The sequence below is a fragment of the Triticum urartu genome, chromosome 1A (genome assembly GCF_056163025.1).
Source record: "Triticum urartu cultivar PI428250 chromosome 1A, HENAU_Tu73, whole genome shotgun sequence".
NCBI lineage: Eukaryota > Viridiplantae > Streptophyta > Magnoliopsida > Poales > Poaceae > Triticum > Triticum urartu.
In genome coordinates, this window is record NC_141873.1 from 44,500,897 (window position 1) to 44,521,595 (window position 20,699).

A 20,699-nucleotide genomic window follows, 5' to 3' on the forward strand; every position below is an offset into this window, starting at 1 on the left:
CCAGGACCAGACCCGGCCCAATGTGTGCTTCAGGCTCAAAACTTAGGCCCATGCCCAGCCCTCGGGCAAGCCCAGGCTAAGTTGGGTCGAGCTTTTTTGGGCCGGGTCGGGTCGGGCCGGACGGGCCGGGTATCCGGTGAGCAGGTATACTCACAAGTCTCCTAAGTAGATCGGCAGTTCGGCACATGATCCCTAGAAAAAAAAGTAGATCGGCACACGAGATGCCGAGCCGCCGAGGAAACCCCCTAAAAAAAAAAAAGACACTGAGGAAACCCTCGCGCATCTCCGCCGCCGACCATGGCGGGCGCTCCCGCAATCGTCGCCGCCGCCGATTCTTACGACCGCGATTGGGCGGGGCTGCCGGAGGAAATACTCCTGATGTTCATGCGGGAGCTGGAGATCCCCGACCTCGTCCGCTCAGGTGCTGTCTGCGCCTCGTGGCATGCTGCTTACCTAGCCGTCCGCCGCCATCGCTTCCCCCTTCCGATCCCCCGGAATCAGCTCCCCTGCCTGGTCTACGCATGCCGCAATTCCGCCGCAGACGGCGCCGTCGTCTGCTGCCCCTTCACCGGCGACTCCGTCCGAGTCCCCCTGCCGCAGCCCCCGCTCACCCGCCACTCCACGGTCGGCTCCGCGCACGGCTGGCTCGTCACCGCCGACGAGGCCTCCAACCTCCACCTCCTCAATCCTATCACGGGCGCCCACGTCGCGCTCCCGCCCATCGCCACTCTCCACCACGTCGAGAGCTGCACCGACGCCCAAGGCCGCCTCATGTACAACGTCTTCGACAGGGGCGATCCCGAGCCGACCCCCTTTGACGCGCGCGAGGCCAGGGACTGCATGTACCACCGTGTCACCCTCTCCTGCAGCCCGGCGGCTGGGAGCGCCTGCATCGTGCTGCTGGTGCACATGCCGATCGGCGAGCTCTCCTACGCCCGGCTCGGCGACGAGCGGTGGACCTGGATCTCGCCCGACGACCACCAGCTCATGGCCATCAGCTGGGGCTTCATGGACTCTTTCTACAATGAGGATGATGGTTTGTTCTATGTGCTTCGCAGCCACAGATCGGTTTTCACCCTCAATTTCAATGGGCCATCTCTTGTTGTCAAAAAGATCATGAGCAGAGTTAGGAAGGGGGATGATCCTTCTAGCATGTACATCATGCAAGCTCCATGGGGTGATATTTTGCAAATATGGAGGTGGAGGAGCTACGTCGATTCATCAACACCCGTGGAGCTTCCTAGAGATCTGCTGGGTCACAACGAAGATGACATAGACCGGTATATTGAGCTCAGAACAACTGAAATAGAGGTCTATAAGGTGGACCTTGAGAACCAGGCACTTGTGAAGATGACAAGCTTAGCGGATCATGCACTATTCCTTGGTTATAATAGCTCCATGTGCTTTGCCACTAAAGATTTTCCAACACTGAAGCCGAACTGTGTCTATATCACGGATGACTCTGTTGAGTATGTCAACATGTGTAAGCATAACTGGCGAGAAACCGGAGTTTGGGATATAGAAAACAAGAGTCTGCAGACTTTTGATAGTGTTTTGCTTACTAATTCCTGGATGAACTGGCCTTCTCCGGTTTGGATAACACCCTCCCTTTTCTAGTAAGTGACTTTTTATTTAGTGATGCCATTGTAGACATTGCAGACTTGTTTTGGCTTTCATTATTGTCAAATTTTTCGTTGTATTACAGCTTAACAATTTGAGTTTTGTCCCACAACTATATCAATTCTCTCTCTATATATATTAAGTTATGAACTTTTCCCTATGTATCACTGGATAATTTTTGGCTTGATTATTGTCATTTTTTTGTTGTATTATAGATTAGTAATTTGATTTTCCCCCCACAATTAAATCAATTTTCTCTATATATTAGTTCCTATGTATTAGTGGATAACAATTTTGGGTTCTGTTAACACCATTCCACTAATCTCTTGTTAGAGCCATGTAGTTTATGTAAAGACCAGTCTAATTCGCTTTTGGGACCAGAGTGAATGACAATAACTTTCTATTCATGTTTGGCACCAAAGTGAAGGATAGTAATGACAACTTTTCATGTGATTTAACAGAACTCCACTAACATTAGGTTTTTACACACCAGTATTAAGAGCTCAAAACTTGTACTAGGAAATAACCCGTTTTTCAACTGAAATATTCTTACTATTTGAACTAGTCATCAACCAGTGCAGATGGATGTGCTAAAATTTTCAGTAATACATTAACTGTAAAGGAGGTTTACTTTAACACAAGGACATGCTTTTAAAAATTATTACATCTAAAAACTATTACCGCCACTTCCTACTATGTCCAAGTTCCGGTCCTTCCCGATTTCTTCGCACCAAGTAAATCGATCTGTTATACACTTTGGTCCTCAGCAGTAAATGGAGTTTCTTCCTTGCCACAAATGGTGTGGTTTGCAATCCAAAAAATGAACCAAAAATCCACCTGAATAGCTTATTATGGAAGAATACAGATCTTGGTATTTTCATTAAAGTAATACCAAAATGGCAGCAAAGGTCAGCATCATGGTGTCGAAAGTTTTTCTTTATAAAGGATACGTACAACAGAAGAATCCAGAGGAGATGACACCCAGCATGCTCCTCTTTCTGAAGCAAACTTCTTGTCTATGTACACAATGGTAGCATGGAATGGGCACTGGTAGTGCAATGATTCCAAGGCCTTCTACTGAGCCAGATATTTATGCAGTATGTACAAACCAAAGTATATAATACACACTAAGCTGGTGGGGCTAAAATTGCATAACTGATCACTACATATAATTGCATAGAAAGTCCATCACAATAGATGTGAAAGCGATACAGGATAGTACTCATCTTTCTCCGCTGGATGCACCATCCGAGTAAAAATAGACACCATTACATTTTCTCTACACATTATGCAATGGAACAGGGGTAATAGAAGGAAGGGTCCCATCAAAACCTTATTAAATTATTGAGTCTAGCATGTTTCTCTCTGTTTTAACACACCATGGAACACATGAATCAATTTATCTTGGGAGAAGGGAGCACTCCTGCAAGGCATAGTATGTATGTATATAAAGAAAACACAGTAAAATTCCAATTGAAGTAGCACCCAGACCTTTTTAGTATTTTACATTTAGGGCAAAATATGGTACAGCTAATATTTGGAATCACATCAACGCAATAAGCTACATAAATAAACATGGATATTTATATCTTTATTGATTAACCTCAAAAATCTGTATGGCATTCAGTGTTTACTAAATAGAACAAAATCTTAAAATGATTTGTATAGTTAGTGATTATCCTCTGTAGAAGTTCTGCAAAATTGTTGTAAATGGCAATCTCACTAAATATAGCAGTATCTTCTGTGTATAAACCTCATGCTCTTAACGGCTTGAACTTTTGCATGATAAAGCACAAATGCTCCAGAAAGATTCACCAATTAGATCTCACTGATCATTTAGAATCATATATCTAGTCTCTCACTTTGCTTGAGTCATGTGGAACACCATGGCTCTCTCTGTTCTCAAACATTAGATCATCGTAATGAAGCAATGGTAACATGCCTGAAACAAAAGATGATGGCCTAGGAACAATCAAATAAGGTTCCCCACACAGTTTAACATCCATACCTATTATACTGAACTTCCTTGATCATTGTGGAAAGCGGTGACCAATGATCTCAAGTACCAATTAATTAATCATATGAATCAATGATCACACACCTGAAACAAAAGGCAAAAATTAGATATTAGCTTGTAATCCGTGAGCGCTCCTATTGGCAGAAAACATGAAGTGCTCCACCTCAAAGCTGACCTTCCATTTCATTTCAGGTACTCAACTAGCAGAGAAAGGTGCACAAAATTCTAATTACAAATGGATTTTTTCAGCTCAATTAAACAACAATCTAGAGCTGAAGTATGTATGCATTGGACCCTAAAGACTTGAAGCCATTGAATAGCTGCTGCGATGCTCAGATTTCTGTTTTTGGTTCTAAGCTTCATAAGAAGATGCGAGACTCTAATATTTTTGTTGTGGGATCTGGTGCTCTTGGATGTGAATTCTTGAAGAACTTTGCTTTAATGGGGCTTTCTTGTGGCCGTAAAGGGAAGCTAACTGTTGAACCGGTATGGGCCCTAGCCCATCAAGATCTGTCTCTTGGGCCCAAGCCCATGAGAGGTGCTGACCTAGAAGAGGAGCCCCTCTTCCCTTCTCCCGTGTGAGCCGCCACATCTGAGACACACACTCACGCAGGAAACAAGACATGAAGCGAGGCTGCTGTCTGAAGGTACCCATCTCCCGATTCGACATGGTATCAGAGCCAGACGATGACGGTGACGGCGTAGTCCCTCGCCGGAGAGGCGGCGGTGGGGCCCAGTGGGGTCAGGCGAGAAAGGAGGCTGCGTGCGTGCGCGAGGCGGTGGGTCTGCTGTGGTGCATGCGGCGGCGGCGTGGCTGGGCTCGAGGAGCTGCGACGCGGCCGGGAAGGTGCTGCTTCCTCTTGTCCTGCTTCGCGTCCCTGGGGTGGCTAGCTGCAAAGGGGGCGGTCGAGGAGGGCTGCTGCGGGCTATGCAGGCGGCTGCGGCAAGAAGAGGAGGAGGAAGAAGGCAGCGGCGGATTTGGGCTGTGTGCGAGTCACGCTGCGGCGGGGAGCTGCTGCTGTTGGTGCTGCTGAACAGAAGAGGAACTGCAGCTGTTGCTGCTGCCTTGTGTTGTTCCTGGAAGCTTGCTGAGCTGCTGGTGCTTGTGCGGCTGGTTCTTGGTGCTGCGGCAGAGGAAGAAAGAAGTGCAGCCTGCTGGACTGCTCGTTCTGGAATAGGAAGAGGCTGGGCTGGACCGCTTGTGTGCTTTACAGAGATTTTTTTTCTCTGTGGACTTGCTGTTGTGAGCTTGGTGTTGTTGTGGTGGTGGTGCTGCTGCTTGGGAAAGAAGACTCTCTGAGGCTGAGTTTTGTTGTTGCTGCTTATCCTGTCAAACGATGGCTGAACCAACTGGTCTTGCCGAGGCTTTGGAGAAGCTCGCTAAGATCCTCGCGGAGTCCAACTCTAGGGCCATCGCTCCTCGACAGGAAGTGGCTCAAAAGCTTGAAATGTCGCCTTGGACATGAAGCTAGAGGGGGCAACAAATTATTTGAGCTGGTCCAGGAGGGCTTTGTGGGCTGTGGAGCAGAAGGAGCTTGATGGATATTTGTTGGGCACCGTTGTAGAACCAGGGGACAAGCGTAGTGCAGAGGGCAAGAGGTGGAAGGTCATCCACTCTGTACTTATGGTGTGGTTGTTGAACTCTGTGATGCCCTCCATTGGACGCTCTGTGGAGGGGCTATCCTCACCTGCTGAGATATGGAAGATTCTGTCCACTCAATACTCTGGCAAGGGCAATGTCATGCTCATTGCTCAGATTGAGGACAAGATTAGGTTGCTGCGCCAAGATGATGGCATGTCAGTGATGACATACGTGGCAGAACTGCAGGCTCTGTGGGCTGACCAGGATAACTGTGATCCCCTGGAACTCTATGACGCGGCTTCAATCGAGTCAGGGCATAAGTGGATGGCACGCAGGCGTGTGCTGAAATTTTTGGCTGGCCTCAAAGGTTGCTTTGATGGCAGGAAGGCTTCCTTGTTGCACCAACCTAGTCTGCCTACCATTCCCGAGGCTATTGCAGCGATGACTCAAGAGGAGGTGCGCCTATCCCTTGAGCATGCAGACGTGAAGGTTGTGCCAGCTTCGACATTTGCAGTCACTGAGCGCATGGAGTGGGGAGATCCCACCAAATGTCATATCTGTGGGGAGGTAGGTCACTGGAAGAGAGAATGTCCAACTCGTGGCAGAGGCAGGGGATATAACAGAGGGGGAACAGGCAGAGGTAGAAGTGCTAGAGGCAGAGGTGGATACTCAGAGACCTCATGGGGCCAGGCTTCTAGAGGCAGAGGTGGCTACTCAGGACACTCAGGGGGTCAGAGGGCTCACATGGCCGTTGCAGGAGACACTGGGACGTCCAAAGGCAAAGATGTAGATGATGTTGTCTATGGAGACTTTGCTCACTGGGCCTCCACTGATGAAGGTAATCTGGAAAGAGCATCTCTTGCTACTAATGAGAGTGCTCCAGAGTGGGTTCTTGACTCTGGAGCATCTAAGCATGTTGCTAGTAACTCCTGTGTGTTCGAGTCTTACACTAAGCATCCTCCCTCTCACACGAGCACTATACAAACGGCTGATGGCACAAAACAACCAGTCATAGGGGTTGGTACAGTCAAGTGTACTCCGACCATTTCCCTATCGTCAGTTTTACATGTGCCAGCCTTTCCTGTCAATTTGGTCTCTTTCAGTGCACTCATTGATCAAATGGACTGTTGTGTGATCCTTGACAAGTTTGGTTGCTTGATTCAGGTGCGACAGACGAGCCAGACGGTTGGGACTGGCACCAGGCGTAGGGGGCTCTGGTACATGGACCAGGAGGTGCAGCCGGACTTGGTGTGTGCTGCAACCATGGAGGATAAGGAGAAGCAGGCGATGATCCATCACTATAGGATGGGGCATGTATCTTTTGATAAGATGAGTAGAATATTTCCGGATGTTATGTGTGGAATAGGCAAAGGCAAGCTGACATGTGATGCTTGTGAATATGCAAAACACACACGGGCCTCATATGTGAGTAAGGGGCTCAGGAGCATATCTCCTTTTATGCTTATTCATTCGGATGTATGGACTAGCCCAGTGGTGTCAATGAATGGGAAGAAGTATTTTGCTACCTTTATTGACTGCTATTCTCGCATGACTTGGATTTACTTGATGCGTCACAAGGATGAGGTGTTTAGCTGTTTTCAGCACTTCCATGCTCTTGTAAAGAACCAGTTTCAGGTACAGGTCAAGGTGCTCAGGACGGACAATGGAACGGAGTATGTGAACAACATTTTTGGGGCTTTCATGGCTGACCATGGGATTCTTCATCAAACTTCATGTCCGGACACCCCCCCTCAGAATGGAGTAGCCGAACGAAAGAATCGTCATGTTCTTGAGGTAGCTCGGTCGTTGATGTTTACCATGAATGTGCCTAAGTTCTTGTGGGATGATGCAGTTATGACAGCCACATACTTGATCAACCGGACACCTTCCAGGATACTTGGCATGAAATCTCCGTCTGAGTTGCTCGTTGGAGATAATAAGTTTGTTGTTCCGCCAAAGTTGTTTGGTAGTACCTGCTTTGTTTGTGATCACCGACCATCTGTTGGCAAGCTTGATCCTCGGGCAATGAAGTGTGTCTTTTTGGGATACTCGTCTAGTCAGCAGGGGTATAAATGTTGGTGTCCCTCTGAAAAACGCAGGTTTGTAAGTATGGACGTTACGTTCAGGGAGTCTGAGCCATTCTATGGTGAGCCGTCTGATCTCAGTCTGCTGTTTGCAGAGCTTGACCACCTACACCCTGTGCATGATGGTCAAGAGGGGGAGAAGGATGTGTCTCATACTCACGGGGATTATGTGGACATTAACGCTGATAATGATGTGCAGGCTCAAGTTCAACCAATAGTGGGTACAATTCCGGTTAGTACCATCACTGATGATGATGTGCAGGCTCATGTCGAGCCAACTGTCGATACACTTAAGATTGGTGCTCTCCAGGTTCCTGTTCGGGATCGATGGCAGACGAATACCCTAGTGTACTCTCGACGGCAACCACAAGTGCAGGGGGAGTAGCAAGGCAGGGAGGCAAGAGTGCAGGGGGAGCATCAAGGCAGTGAGGCAAGAGTGCAGGGGGAGCAGCAAGGCAGTGAGGCAAGCTCATCTGACACAGTGGAGCTGCCCATTGTGTTGCGAAAACCTACACGTGAAGCGGCAAGGAAGGGTGAGGTAGCAAGGAAGGCTCTGCCAAAGGATGATGCTTGTGATGACCTTGATATTGGCAATTTTGTGTCTTACAAGGCTTTGTCACCTTCATATAAGGCGTTTGTTGCCTCTCTGCAAACTGTGTCTATCCCTAAGGATTGGAAGGCTGCAAAGCAAGATCCGAAGTGGCGTGAATCGATGATAGAGGAGTTAGAAGCATTGAAAAAAAACAAGACATGGGTGCTAACCACATTGCCGGCAGGAAAGAAAGCAGTGAGTTGCAAGTGGATTTTTACTGTGAAGCAGAATCCTGAGGGCAAGGTGGAACGGTATAAGGCTAGATTGGTCGCCAGAGGATATAGTCAAACTTATGGAATTGACTATGATGAGACATTTGCTCCAGTTGAAAAGATGAACACAGTACGGGTATTGGTCTCGTGTGTTGCAAACTTTGGGTGGAAATTGCACCAGTTAGATGTCAAGAATGCCTTCTTACATGGTGACTTGAAAGAAGAGGTATACATGGAGATACCACCTGGTTTTGGCACAGAACAGACTATGGGGAAGGTATGCAGGCTGAAGAAATCCTTGTATGGTCTGAAGCAATCGCCGAGGGCATGGTTTGATAGGTTCAGACGAGCTGTTTGGAATATGGGGTATGGCCAATGTAATGGTGATCACACGGTGTTTTATAGACACATTGATAAGAAGATCACCATTGTTGCAGTGTATGTTGATGATATCATCATCACCGGAGATGATGAGGAGGAAATAAAGAGAGTGAAGGGGTGTCTGAGCAAGGAGTTTGAGGTAAAAGACTTGGGAAATCTAAAGTACTTCCTTGGCATAGAAGTGGCTCGGACAGAGAAGGGAATATCTTTGTGCCAACGAAAATACACCTTGGATCTTTTGAGTGACATGGGCATGATGGGATGTCGTGCATCCCCTACTCCGATTGAACAAAATCATCAAATAACAGCACAATCAGGTGAGCTAGTGAATAAGGAAGATTATCAGAAGCTGGTTGGAAGGTTATTGTACTTGTGTCATACCAGGCCTGACATTACGTATGTCGTGGGGGTGGTGAGCAGATACATGCATGAACCAAGGAGTGGGCATCTTAATATTGTTCACAGAATCCTGAGATACTTGAAGGGGACTCCGGGTAAAGGGTTGTGGTTTGCGAAGAGTGGACATCTTGAGGTGGATGGCTATAGTGACTCTGATTGGGCTAGCTGTCAAGATGATAGACGATCAACTTCAGGCTACTGTGTGTTTGTGGGAGGAAATTTGGTGTCATGGAGAAGCAAGAAACAGACTGTTGTGTTATCTCAAGGGTTGTGTGATATGCTCTGGGTGAAGCACCTACTATGCGAGTTAAAACTTTTGAGGAAGGGACCCTTAAGAGTGTGGTGTGACAATCAGTCAGCTATAGCCATTGCTAATAACCCAGTTCAACATGATAGGACGAAGCATGTGGAAATTGATCGCTTCTTCATTAAAGAGAAACTAGATGCTGGGATCATCAGCCTTACTCATGTCAGCTCTGGGCAGCAGTTTGCAGATTGCTTGACAAAGGGACTGGGAACAAAGGACTGTAACTTGGCGTGTGACAAGATGGGGATGATAGATATCTACCACCCATCTTGAGGGGGAGTGTTGAACCGGTATGGGCCCTAGCCCATCAAGATCTGTCTCTTGGGCCCAAGCCCATGAGAGGTGCTGACCTAGAAGAGGAGCCCCTCTTCCCTTCTCCCGTGTGAGCCGCCACATCTGAGACACACACTCACGCAGGAAACAAGACAGGAAGCGAGGCTGCTGTCTGAAGGTACCCATCTCCCGATTCGACACTAACTATAACAGATGATTTTGTCATTGAAAAAAGCAACTTGAGCCGGCAATTCCTGTTTCGTGATTGGAACATTGGACAGGCAAAATCTACAGTATCCGCTACAACTGCTAGTGCTATCAACTCCAGCCTCCATATTGATGCTCTGCAGAATCGTGCCTGTCTAGAGACTGAACTTGTTCTCAATGATGCATTCTTGGAGGGCCTTGATGCTGTGATCAATGCACTTGATAATGTCAATGCTAGGATCTACGTGGACATGGGATGCCTGTACTTCCAGAAACCATTCTTGGAATCTGGAACGCTGGGTCCCAAATGTAATACATAGATGGTGATTCCTCACCTTACTGAAAACTATGGAGCTTCACGAGATCCTCCTGAGAAACAGGCACCAATGTGCACAGTTCATTATTTTCCGCACAATATTGACCATTGTCTAACATGGGCTCGCTCAAAATTTGAGGGTCTGCTAGAGAAAACTCCAAATGAAGTGAACTCATTTATATCTAATCCTACTGAATATGCTGCTGCTATGAGAAAGGCAGGTGATGCTCAAGCCAGGTAATTTTTGGAGCGTGTACGTGAATGCCTGACTGAAGTACTACATTCCCCTTTGAATTCAACAATTTGTTATTGGCTTTCTTCCTCTTTCTTTTCATCTTAGCTATTTGAAGTTAAAATGGTTTCACTTTGATTATATATTGCCAACAAATAGGACAATATCTTTTGTGCTCCAGATGCCATGTAATAACATATGTTTTCTTTTGCCACGTTTGAAGATTACTTCTCTAATCGTGTGAAGCAGCTAACATTCGCATTTCCTGAGGATGCTGCTACTAGCACTGGTGCTTCTTACTGGTCTGCCCCTAAGCGTTTCCCTCACCCGGTGCAATTCTCAGCTGTTGATTCATCTCACATTCAATTTATACTGGCTTCTTCCATACTGAGAGCGGTGTCTTTTGGGATCCCCATACCGGACTGGGTGAATAACATACCGGACTGGGTGTCTTTTGGGATCCCCGTACCGGACTGGCCGATATAGTAAGTAAGGTTGCAGTGCCTGAATTTGAGCCAAAGAGTGGGGTTAAGATTGAAACAGATGAGAAGGCTACTAACCTCTCCAGTGCCTCAGTTGACGATACTGCTGTTATCTAAGACCTTTTAACCAAGCTGGAAGCATGTGCCAAGAAACTACCTTCAGGATTCCAAATGAAGCCTCTTTTTAACTGCTTCTGATGTGTTAGAGTATTCAAGAGGTTGACAAGCTGAAGGCGAAGTTCATTGCAGGAAGAATCATTCCAGCTATTGCAACTACGACGGCCTTGACTATTGTATTTTTTTAGTTTGAAAAATATTCTGTAAAAAAAGATGAAATGGTCACAGGCTTTGTGTGCCTTGAGCTTTAAAAGGTTCTGGCACACAGTTGAAGACTACCGCAATACGTTTCACAGGAAGCATTTTGATGTTGTGGCTTGCGAGGATGACAACGGGAACGACATTTATATATCTCTTATCTCCATTTACTTCCAATAGGCAAGCACCGTCACTATTGTGAGGATAGATGATGAGTGTGCAAAGAATTCCTGTGGAGAGCTGTTTGAAGCACGCCTGGTGATCGCTTATGGTGTTAGCGCCCATCTCCATCGCGTTTTCTGTGGGTCCTTCCGCTCTGTTGTTGAATGCCAACTATTTGCAGGTGTGCGATGCTGTCTGATGTTTTGATGAATGAACCATAGCATGTTATCCACTGGGTAGCATTGGATTGATATTTTTGGGGTTGCTGGATGATGTGTTCATTGAGTCATTGCAATTGTCGTTTACCTAGTACCTCACTGCAACCATCACATTATTCTTCCTCGCAACTCTTTATCCCTGGAGTTGATCTATGAACATATTGTTGTTGTGGTTAAGCAAAACTGTATCTAGCAGTTTTGCATTTGTTTTTCAACTTGGCTGATCCCCTTTTCATTGCTTTGACATAACAGAAATACAAGAGCTAGCCAGTTCCAAGCGAGGTTCAGGAAGCAGGAAAGGGGAAAGAGCTGAGTTCAGCGCACCGCTGGGAAGCCTACTACATGTGCTAATCGAAACACATGCTATGGAGCGAAAACTTAAAGGCGACAAATGCTCCCGTTGGCCGGCACCACCCCTCGGGAGGCGGTAGACCCAGGCGGCGGGGAGGTGCGGCGGTGTTGGTGGTGGCTGGATCCGGACGGAATCGGTTGGATTCAGTGCGGCAGCGGCGGCGACAGGATTTGGCAGCGGGGGGCTGTGGTAAGGAGGCGGTTGGGCGGCGAGGGGTGGATTGGCGTTTTTGGGCAGCAACCTTCCAATATATGCATCCGGTTGTGCCCTGTTTTTGGGCTACCCAAAAATGTTTTTGACCATGTTGAAGTTTTTGGGCAGCTATTGGAGAGGTTTTTTGGCCTCCAAAAGCCGCAAAAGGCAGTGTTGCCCTATTGTTGGAGACGCTCTTATGAGCATGGTTACTATATCCAGTTTTGTATGGCATGCACAATTTTAGATTGTCAATTTGACTATCGAAACACGTCTTGCACGCCATTAAAAATATATCCTTAGACTCGCTGCCGAATGAAGCTTTAAAGTATTTTGTTTTTGTTTTTATAGGATCATTCGACATGAAGGTAAATATGTAGATCAGCATTGCATCGTATGCACTTTTTTTTTCCTACACAGAAAGGTACACTGAAACATTAGTTTTAAAAACGTTGATCCATGCAATGGTCTAGAGGGAGAAATTCATAGAGAAATGGAGTGTACACACACGACTTTCTCCTGCAAAAAAGAAAGGAAGAAAGTAAACAGAAAACAGAAAAAACACACCGTTTTATAAAAAAATCCAAAAAATGACATAAAGCATAGGGGGAAACCTCATTGTACGCCCCCCCCCCCCCCTAATAAACGCGTACACACGGTCCCCCTCCCCCCGTTACTTATTCACCAATGACACATCCATCTATTTCCCTTTTAGCCCATGCTTTAAATGCCGCAAGCAAACCCACCCTCGTCCTCGTCGTATCTCAGATCTCGTCCTCACCACATCATATCGTACCCCTCTCGCTGCCGCCGCAGCCAGATCTAGAGCGGCTGCAAAAGCGGCGATCGTGGGTGCGACATCCCCCCTGACCATGGTGAACCCGGCGGAGCCGTCGCCTGCGGCTTTCCCATCAGATCTCACCAAGGAAGGTGGCGCTAGGGAGGCGGGTGGCGGGGCCGTGGAGGTAGATCCAACGCCGTCGAGCGCCCATCGAGGGAGGCTGATGTTGCTGCCATCAATGCTCAAGCCCTGGGGGAGCCAACGACGGCTGCGGTGCGTTCCCGTCAACCGCCATGGCGAAACCATCGCCCCGGACACGGGATCCTCCTCGAATCAGCAATATGAGGTCAGCGAGAGGCTACAGCTTGACCTTGGCAAGGTGGCAAAGGCATCGGGCACCGGCAACCCCGTAGTCAACAAGTACCCTGAGGTCACCGAGGCGGTTTCTCCACAACCGTTGAAGGCACGCCCTGGCCGCCCGCGTCGCCTTGCTATGCCATCCCTCGTGGCCACGATCGCCGCGAGTGCGCCGCCACAGGCGTTCGAGCGCAAGCGGCGGTCGATCCGCGCGGATGCGCTCAAGAGGCCACAATTCTCTGTATCACTCTCCGCGGAGGAGATTGAGGAAGACATCTACGGCCTCACCGGTGCACTCCCGCGTAGCCGCCCTCGCGGTCGGCCCCGCAAAGTGCAAAAGCAGATCGACGTGAGTTCCCGTGCCTCCTCTGCTCCCTTCCCCGACCCCCTTACATTCCAGCCCCTGCCGCTCCTCCCTAGGTACCCGTTTTTAATTCCATAAACGCTCCTGTCCCCAGCTGCTATTTCCCGGCGCGCGGTTATCGCAGATCAACATGGAGTCCTACCTGGTGCCGGACAATCGCTGACCCTGTCAACTCAACAAACGCCTCCACCCAACAGTAAGCAAGCAAAGTGAATTCGCAGATCACAATTCACATTCAATTCAGTGCTACCATTGTTAGCTACATAATCCATCGACTGATTGTTCAGATAGAGTCAGAGTTGGTATGTATGGATCCCACCAGGAAACTAGTTGTAAGCATCAAGTGATGACCTGTTAGTGATTTTTAATTTTGAGTTGTACTCAGTGATAGTCATTTCCGTAATTGCACTATTGGTGGTTCGTTACTTTGGTACCATCAGCAATTGAAAGGACGTAATGTGGTGTACTAGTATTTCACTGTCCTCGATGCTCCAGTTAGTATGTTCGTTGATGTCTATCCCCTATTGCAATCTTAATGCTAGTATCCATTCTATTGCAATCTCAGTGCTAGTACCAGCTTCAGTGCAGTTTCTTGCTATTCTTTCTCTAGAAGACGCGACGAGTGCCCAGTACTACTTGGCCGCGTTATAGCTGGTTGGTGCGTGGGCCCGGGATCAAAAGGTTTCAAAAACACTGGCACCGCGTGGCCTTGGCTGTGGGTGTTGCGTAATTTATCGTATGTTTCCTGATTTCTCGTGGGAATGGCGTGCCAGGGAGACCCGAGTGAGATAGTTAAATGACATACATATATTTGAACCCTAGGTGGTCCCTATCGTCGTCTTGGAGCGTCCCAGGGTTTGATGATGCTACACTGTTTTCTGGGTGTGAGTGGGGCTGGTGGATGAGCACCGGCGTTTAATCTCTTGCTGGCAGTAGCCAGGAAAAGGTTAGTGCTGAGCCGCTTATTTGTTAGCATATATTAAACGAATTTGGTTCGTATCAATGGAAAAAAATAAACACCATAGTGTGAAATAGATGGTTTGATTGATTCCTTAGTCCATCAATGATCTTGGCCCTTTGCTCTCCTAGCCATCCGATTTTGCAATGGATTGCCAAGATTGATAGATTATACCGATAACCCTAACAGCTCATCTACCTTAGTTATGGGACGCGACATTGACATGCGTGCATATGTAGCTGACACAAGCTTAAGCTACTCTTTATATTTTTTGAGGGTTATTTATGTGATTCTAATTCATATGGTTTCCTTTCCTATGAATGCCATTTGGATCAAAGGAATGGTGCCACCAAAATTCGTTGGATTAGCCTTCTACTCCATTCGTCCGAAAAAGTTTGTCCCTCAAATTGATGTATCTAGCACTAAGCTTGTCCCAGCTTGTCCCTCAAATGGATGTATCTAGCACTAACTTGGTGTGGTGCTAGATACATCTATTTGAGGGACAAGCTTTTTCAAACGGAGGAAGTATATCTTAATTCCATGTGAATTTGAATATTTGCTCCAATCTATTTTTAACCCTCATCAAGGCGGTTTTTTCTTTGTTCTACTCGAGCGACTGTTCCTAGTTACAGTTTCGTGTCTTTTGTGACAATGCTATGTTTTGCACTTCCAATCCTATCAGATCCCTTTGTTATTCGTATTACTAATACCATTGATTCATCTCAAGTCATGTATTGCCTATTTGAAATGATGTATTTCATAACAAATTTCCATGCAACTCGACCCGAAAGATTCATGGCACATCTCCAACCCAAAATAGGGGGCATAAATTTCAACCGATTTACCTAATGCTCGCAAATGAATCAAACTTCTAATCTTGTCCCTCGAAATCATGGTAGAGAGTAAATTATAGACAATCTATGAGAGGAGGCGATTAATGATCTAGCCATTACATCCGATGTCTTCTCTCTCCTCAGATCTCGCAGTGTTCCCTCTCTCAGCCATCAATGGCCTGCTTTTCCTCAAATTTGGCGAGATTTCACGGCCTCAAATAAGACCTTGCGGGGGCATCTCAGTCCAAAATTGGTGTTTCTGCTGCCCACTATCTTCGGTAAAAAAATGTGCCAACTATTCTGGGGTGGTGGGAGTATAAGTTGCTGATGTGATCCCCTGCTCATTGGGAGATGAAATCTAAGGCATGTTCAGACAACCCAAACTTGTGCAAGACTCCACCATATGATGGTGCGCTACACCTTGGGTGGCCCGTCAGATGGCAAGCTGGACCGAGCATGGCTTTAGGTCGGTAGGATTCTTGTAACCCTAGGCCTCACCCCCCTTTATAAGGTGAGGACAGTGGATAGGTCAAGGAATCAACTTCATAGTCATTGTCTTGGTAGATACTACCTTCATCTGGGTTTATTAGCCCCCTTATATTTTGGATCCAACTTTGACTTTCTATTTGACTAAAAATACAAAGCATATTTTATAAAAAGTATATTGTTAGATTTGTATTTGGAAGAGATTTTTCATGGTATATTTTGTGTGGCATATAAGTTAAACTTTATTAGTTAAAATTCATGTTCAAACTTTGACCCAAAATAAAAGGGAGCCTAATAAACCCGGACAGAGAGAGTACAATGGTTTGCTTGACTGCTCCAATCCATGAGAGGTGGATGAAGGTGAGTTTGACTACATGGGGCGCAAAAGAACTCTCTCCAAGGAAATTGGCAAAATAGTTGCGACAGGTTTGACAAAGGAGGAGCAGACGACATAACCTTGTGCATTTTTGAAGTAGGAGAGAAAAGAAGAGAAATGTCATTTTCCTAATATTCGATGAAATGTTGAATGTCATTTTACTAATGGTCGAATGAGAATGAATGTGAAAATAGGCATTTCTAGTGGTTTTGTCCCGCTTGCAAAAATAACCTTAATACTGCCTATCCTACGTCTATAAACATTTTCTTCCAGGAACCAATGCAAGAGTTGCACCTCTGAGCACATTGAACTCACGCAATGTCAACCCCTCCAGATTTCAGTGCAAAAAAAGCAAATAGAACCTTGACGGGATTCAGAGAAATCAACGGGATTCATGTACCGTCGTACAGGAGGCGCTGGCTTTTGCATTAGAAATTTATAACCATCGTCACCCATTGTACCTGGGATAGCTGCAGCGGCCATTCCGGCCTGGTGCTGAAGCTTCCAAGCAAAGGTAGAAATCTTTTGAGCAACTGGAGGCTTCAACATTAAATCCCAGCTTGGAGCAGACCTATCTGGACTCAAACTAGGACCCCCGACTCCCTGATCAAAGAAGTTGAAATTCAGTGCTAACTTGTAGGCACCACGGACTGAAGAGAACACCAGAATTTTTATCAGGTGACAGGCGAGGAAGTTTTCATCGTGTGTCGAGCGGAAGGCCGAATTTTCATTTTCGCCTCCACATTTGCAGGTACGAAGTACTGCTGCAGCAGGTTGCGCCGGCAAACTCCCATCAGAAGCCACCGGCACCAGCGCCAGCAAAGTCTTCTGGTATCCAATTGTCACTCCAGAGTCCAGACCTGCCTCAAAAAAAATTGTCACTCGAGACCAGCACTTTAGTTCCCGAACCTATCTGTCAGATCAAACCCTTATTTAAAAATTCCAAGCCATATTCAATAGCATGCCATGTCAATGATGCATTGCCAGAGAAAACCATGTCGGAGATGATGACATCGTGGCGTACCTTGCCTTCAGAACCTGCAAGCATAAACTGTCCGGACGTTGTATTAGTTGCCAGGCTTGCCGTGACAAGAGGGCTTTGGTTAAATACCAAGCACCATTCTTGGCAAGATAATCTGTTTTAAAGCGGGGATGTACATAGAGCAGCAGAAGATGCACCACATGTCTTCAGCCCGCTGTGATTCTATTCAGCATCTATTGTTTTAGTAGCCCATTTCGACATTATATGGAGTTATTTGAGGCTCTTCTAAGTTTATACATTTGCTCCTTGTTCTCTCACACAATTGAGTTTGTTGTGGAGTCCTCAACAGGTTAGGTGTTTATGCCACCGCTTGCAAAATCAGCCGATGGCCCAATTCATGTGATCTGTACTTGATTTTCCATTGGAGTTCTCCAACTGGGATCTGGAAGGCTGGCGATGGTGATCATCAAAGGCCTTTGTTTGATGGGTACGTGAAGATCAGATCTGATCTTCAGTCACAGGAACCGAATGTGCTCGGGAGATATGAAGGTAAATCAGTGGAGAATTCAAGAACATTATGATGCTACAGTTATCAGAAACAGGAAAAAATCTGGGGGTTCTTAGGGATTCTTTTCCTTATTGAGGGGCAAACCAATCAGCTTCCACCTTTCCGGATGTATATGATAGCATTATAGCGCTATGTTTCTCCTTGCATTTTTTGGCAAGTGGTTTGTAATTAACCTTCATGATTGCCTTAATGAAATCAGTGGGCACGGCAGAAAAATGTCCTACAGAAGAATATTCAAGGCACTGCCGTACAGGTAACGTTCTGAGGGTATATAGAGCACGCAAGTTATAGTGGAGCACCCATGAAAAGAAACAGTTAACCTCATGAGACACCGAAGCTTCCTGAAAATGATAGATGCAACGCCACATTGAGAGTTTACTTCTCAATTCATCGGTTCGCTGCCAGCGATTGGGGAATCACTCGGTGTCTGAATTCCTATGAGTGAGACGAGGATAAGACAACAGACGTGGCTTCATTCTTCTTCATCGGGAATCAAGATGAAATAAGCACCATATTTTGCTAAGATATCAACTTTGAACCTTTGAATGCATCATCCTTGCAATGTGCGCAATGATCTCCAACTAGGATCTGGAGGGCTGCAGATGGTGGTCTCCGAGGGTTTTGACCAATGGAAGGGGCGGGCTCCCGTTATGTAAAGATCACAGCTAATTTTCAGTCACATGTATAGAATGAGGTCAGGAGAGATAAATTCAGAATAGAATGAGGTTAGGTAAATCAGTTGAGAATTCAGAATATTATGATGCTATCACTCCTGGAAATAAAAAGATAAATAGATCCTGGGGGTTCTTTAGCGATTTCTTTTCGTTACGTGAGGGGCAAATCAATCTGCCTTTACCTTTCTGAATGTTATAGGATAACAGGCTGCTCAGTGTTCACCTTAAATCATGTGTTATATTTCTCCTTGCATTCTGAGCAAGTGGTTCATACTCATTGTTAAAAAAGGCGCGCCTAGGCTCTAGGCGATAGCAAAACGCCTAGCGCATAACTGCGCTTAATCTGCACATAATTGCGCATAAGCATGCGCTTTGATCAGAAAAACGCAAGGCGGTGGCAAAACGCACAATTAACGCCTAGCGCTTTGTTGAACTATGTTCATACTGAACCTTAATGGTTCCCTTTTAATGAAATAATGTCTACAAAAGAAGCAGCCTTACAGGTTATGTTCTAAGGCAGAGTACCCGTTTCCCATATCAGAACAATCAACCGATAAACCTCGCGGGACACTGGAAATTGGGTCACAGCCAGTAAGTAATGTGGGGACTCAATGTCTAAATTCAGAAAGACAAATGCACAGCTTCCATTCTTGTTCAATGCAAATCAAGATGAAGTAAACACCAAATTTGTTAAGATGCCAACTCTGAATCTTTGCATGCATCTCTAACCAAGTAATATAATCATAGAATTACAGTGTTAAATGCCAACTCTGAATCTTTGAATTTGTTTCCAATCAAGTACTAGTATATAATAAAAGAATTACAGTGATGAGTTTAATTAAGATGCCAACTCTGAATCTTTGAATATATCTCCAATCAAGTAATGCAATCATAGAATTACAGTGATAAATGATGCTCAGATGCTAACTCTCAATGTGTGAATTCATCTCCAATCAAATACTAGTATACAACCACAGAATTGCAGTGATAAATTTTGTGAAGATGCCAACCCTGAATCTCCAAATGCATCTTGAATCAAGTACTAATACATTGGGTTACAGTGATAATTTCTTGAAGGACAAAGCTTGCGAACTTATCTCCGTCCTCTGGTCGACGTCTTGGTCCACCTCGAAGAAATGCCAGCTCGTCTCGTTGAACGCACGGGCGAACCAGTCCTCGTCGTCCACATCCCCGGCCTCGTCGATCCGCTGCTCCCACGCGAACCGCCCTGCCTTGAGAACAAGATTGGCCTTGGCGGCGGGTCCCGAGCGGTTCTCTTCCGCCTGCACAGCGTACCGCCGGAAGCTATTGCCGAGCACGCAGACTCGGCGGAGCTGAGCGCGGGGCTCCCAGTTGGCCACGAGGAGCGCGTCGTAGAGCGACGCCTCGCAGTGGGGCATGTAGAAGAGGGTGGGCTCCTCCACGCGGCGGCCGCACCCGTCGTCGAGGTTCGGGACGGCGAAGCCGAGGGCGACGGCGACGGCGCACTCGACGGAGGAGAGGACGGGGTCGAAGAGGTCGGCCGTGGCGGAGGCGCCCGGGAGGAGGTCGCGGCGGAGGAGTGCCGCGAGCGCGAGCTGGAGGCGCGCGGCCGGGGAGGACTCGAAGCTGCCGACGCCGAGGAGGGAGAGGCGGGCGGGGGCGAGCGAGGCGAGGCGGCGGCAGAGCGGGGAGTCGGGGAGGAGGAGGCGGCGGTATAAGCGGGAGGCCTCGACGCGGGAGATCGCGGCCCGGGCGCGGTCGAGGAGGCGGGAGACGCGGGCTGGGTCGAGGGACGGGTCGGAGGGCGCCCACGGGATCGGGGTCAACGGGAGTGGCGGCGGGGCGTCAAGGTGGGAGGTGGTGACCGGGACGTCACCTCGGCGGCGGCCGCCACGCCGGCGGACGACGGTCCAGTCGGCGCCAGTGGCGACCGCGACCGCGGCGGCGGCGGCCATGGGTTGGGGGGTTGGGTAGACTCGGTTGTGGGTTGGGGGTTGAGAAGAAGACGGTGGATGGAGGCCGTCTAATGGCAAGACTGGACGGTCCAGATATTCAAATACGAGACGGGCCGATTAGTTTTTTTTTTCTTAAGAGACGGGCCGATTACTAGTGCTACAACATTCCTGTGGGTTTTTTTAGAAAACATTCAGTGGTTGGATGGTTAAGAAGATAGTAGTAGAAGATAATTGCATTTTTTAAGGATAGACGATAATTGGTTTGATGCCAATATTTGGCATTGTCAATACTTGGTAACCCAATAATTGGCAATATCAAAAGTTGTCAAAAATTGATAATTTCTTGCATGGTTGGCAAGTAAATAAGGGTCAGTTTTTTTGGGCGGCTTAAAGCATAAGCTGCCTCTTCCCAGTTTAAAAAATAAGTCGCTTCTTAAATT

At 47.1% G+C, this 20,699-nt stretch overlaps 4 protein-coding genes across 6 annotated transcripts; 3 read left to right on the forward strand and 1 right to left on the reverse strand.

Annotated features, from left to right (window-relative positions):
* The first annotated feature begins 193 nt into the window (after positions 1-193).
* On the forward strand, positions 194-12,191 carry LOC125545176 (putative F-box protein At4g17565). 3 transcript variants are annotated; one of them, XM_087546065.1, is made up of 2 exons: positions 194-1,616; positions 11,652-12,191. In XM_087546065.1, coding segments are annotated over exons 1-2 (1,320 nt in total). In that variant the 5' UTR covers positions 194-297; the 3' UTR covers positions 11,653-12,191. The 3 variants fall into 3 exon arrangements, with proteins under 3 accessions (XP_087402191.1, XP_048565013.1, XP_087402190.1); XM_048709056.2 differs by lacking the exon at positions 11,652-12,191 and adding an exon at positions 3,830-4,124; XM_087546064.1 differs by lacking the exon at positions 11,652-12,191 and having other exon boundaries at positions 194-1,784.
* On the forward strand, positions 5,085-6,540 carry LOC147989839 (uncharacterized). The gene is made up of 2 exons (XM_087546071.1): positions 5,085-6,057; positions 6,384-6,540. Exons 1-2 carry the CDS (start codon positions 5,100-5,102, stop codon positions 6,425-6,427), a joined length of 1,002 nt encoding a protein of 333 aa, XP_087402197.1. The 5' UTR covers positions 5,085-5,099; the 3' UTR covers positions 6,428-6,540.
* Positions 12,192-12,653: 462 nt separating the features above from the next.
* On the forward strand, positions 12,654-13,962 carry LOC147989840 (uncharacterized). Its single transcript, XM_087546074.1, has 2 exons — positions 12,654-13,430; positions 13,540-13,962. The coding sequence occupies exons 1-2, from the start codon at positions 12,816-12,818 to the stop codon at positions 13,606-13,608; spliced, it is 684 nt and encodes a 227-aa protein (XP_087402200.1). The 5' UTR covers positions 12,654-12,815; the 3' UTR covers positions 13,609-13,962.
* A 5,213-nt stretch (positions 13,963-19,175) lies between these two features.
* On the reverse strand, positions 19,176-20,331 carry LOC125545192 (protein SENSITIVITY TO RED LIGHT REDUCED 1). The gene has a single exon (XM_048709077.2). It carries the CDS (start codon positions 20,257-20,259, stop codon positions 19,378-19,380), a length of 882 nt encoding a protein of 293 aa, XP_048565034.1. The 5' UTR covers positions 20,260-20,331; the 3' UTR covers positions 19,176-19,377.
* Between the last annotated feature and the right edge of the window lie 368 nt (positions 20,332-20,699).

Coding starts and splice junctions, on each gene's coding strand:
- LOC125545192 (XM_048709077.2), bottom strand. CDS start 20,259: ATGGCCGCCGCCGCCGCGGTCGCGGTCGCCACTGGCGCCGACTGGACC.
- LOC147989839 (XM_087546071.1), top strand. CDS start 5,100: ATGAAGCTAGAGGGGGCAACAAATTATTTGAGCTGGTCCAGGAGGGCT. Junction 6,058..6,383: donor CTGGGCCTCCACTGATGAAG/GTAATCTGGAAA, acceptor TGCTTGATTCAG/GTGCGACAGACGAGCCAGAC.
- LOC147989840 (XM_087546074.1), top strand. CDS start 12,816: ATGGTGAACCCGGCGGAGCCGTCGCCTGCGGCTTTCCCATCAGATCTC. Junction 13,431..13,539: donor AAGTGCAAAAGCAGATCGAC/GTGAGTTCCCGT, acceptor TCCTGTCCCCAG/CTGCTATTTCCCGGCGCGCG.
- LOC125545176 (XM_087546065.1), top strand. CDS start 298: ATGGCGGGCGCTCCCGCAATCGTCGCCGCCGCCGATTCTTACGACCGC.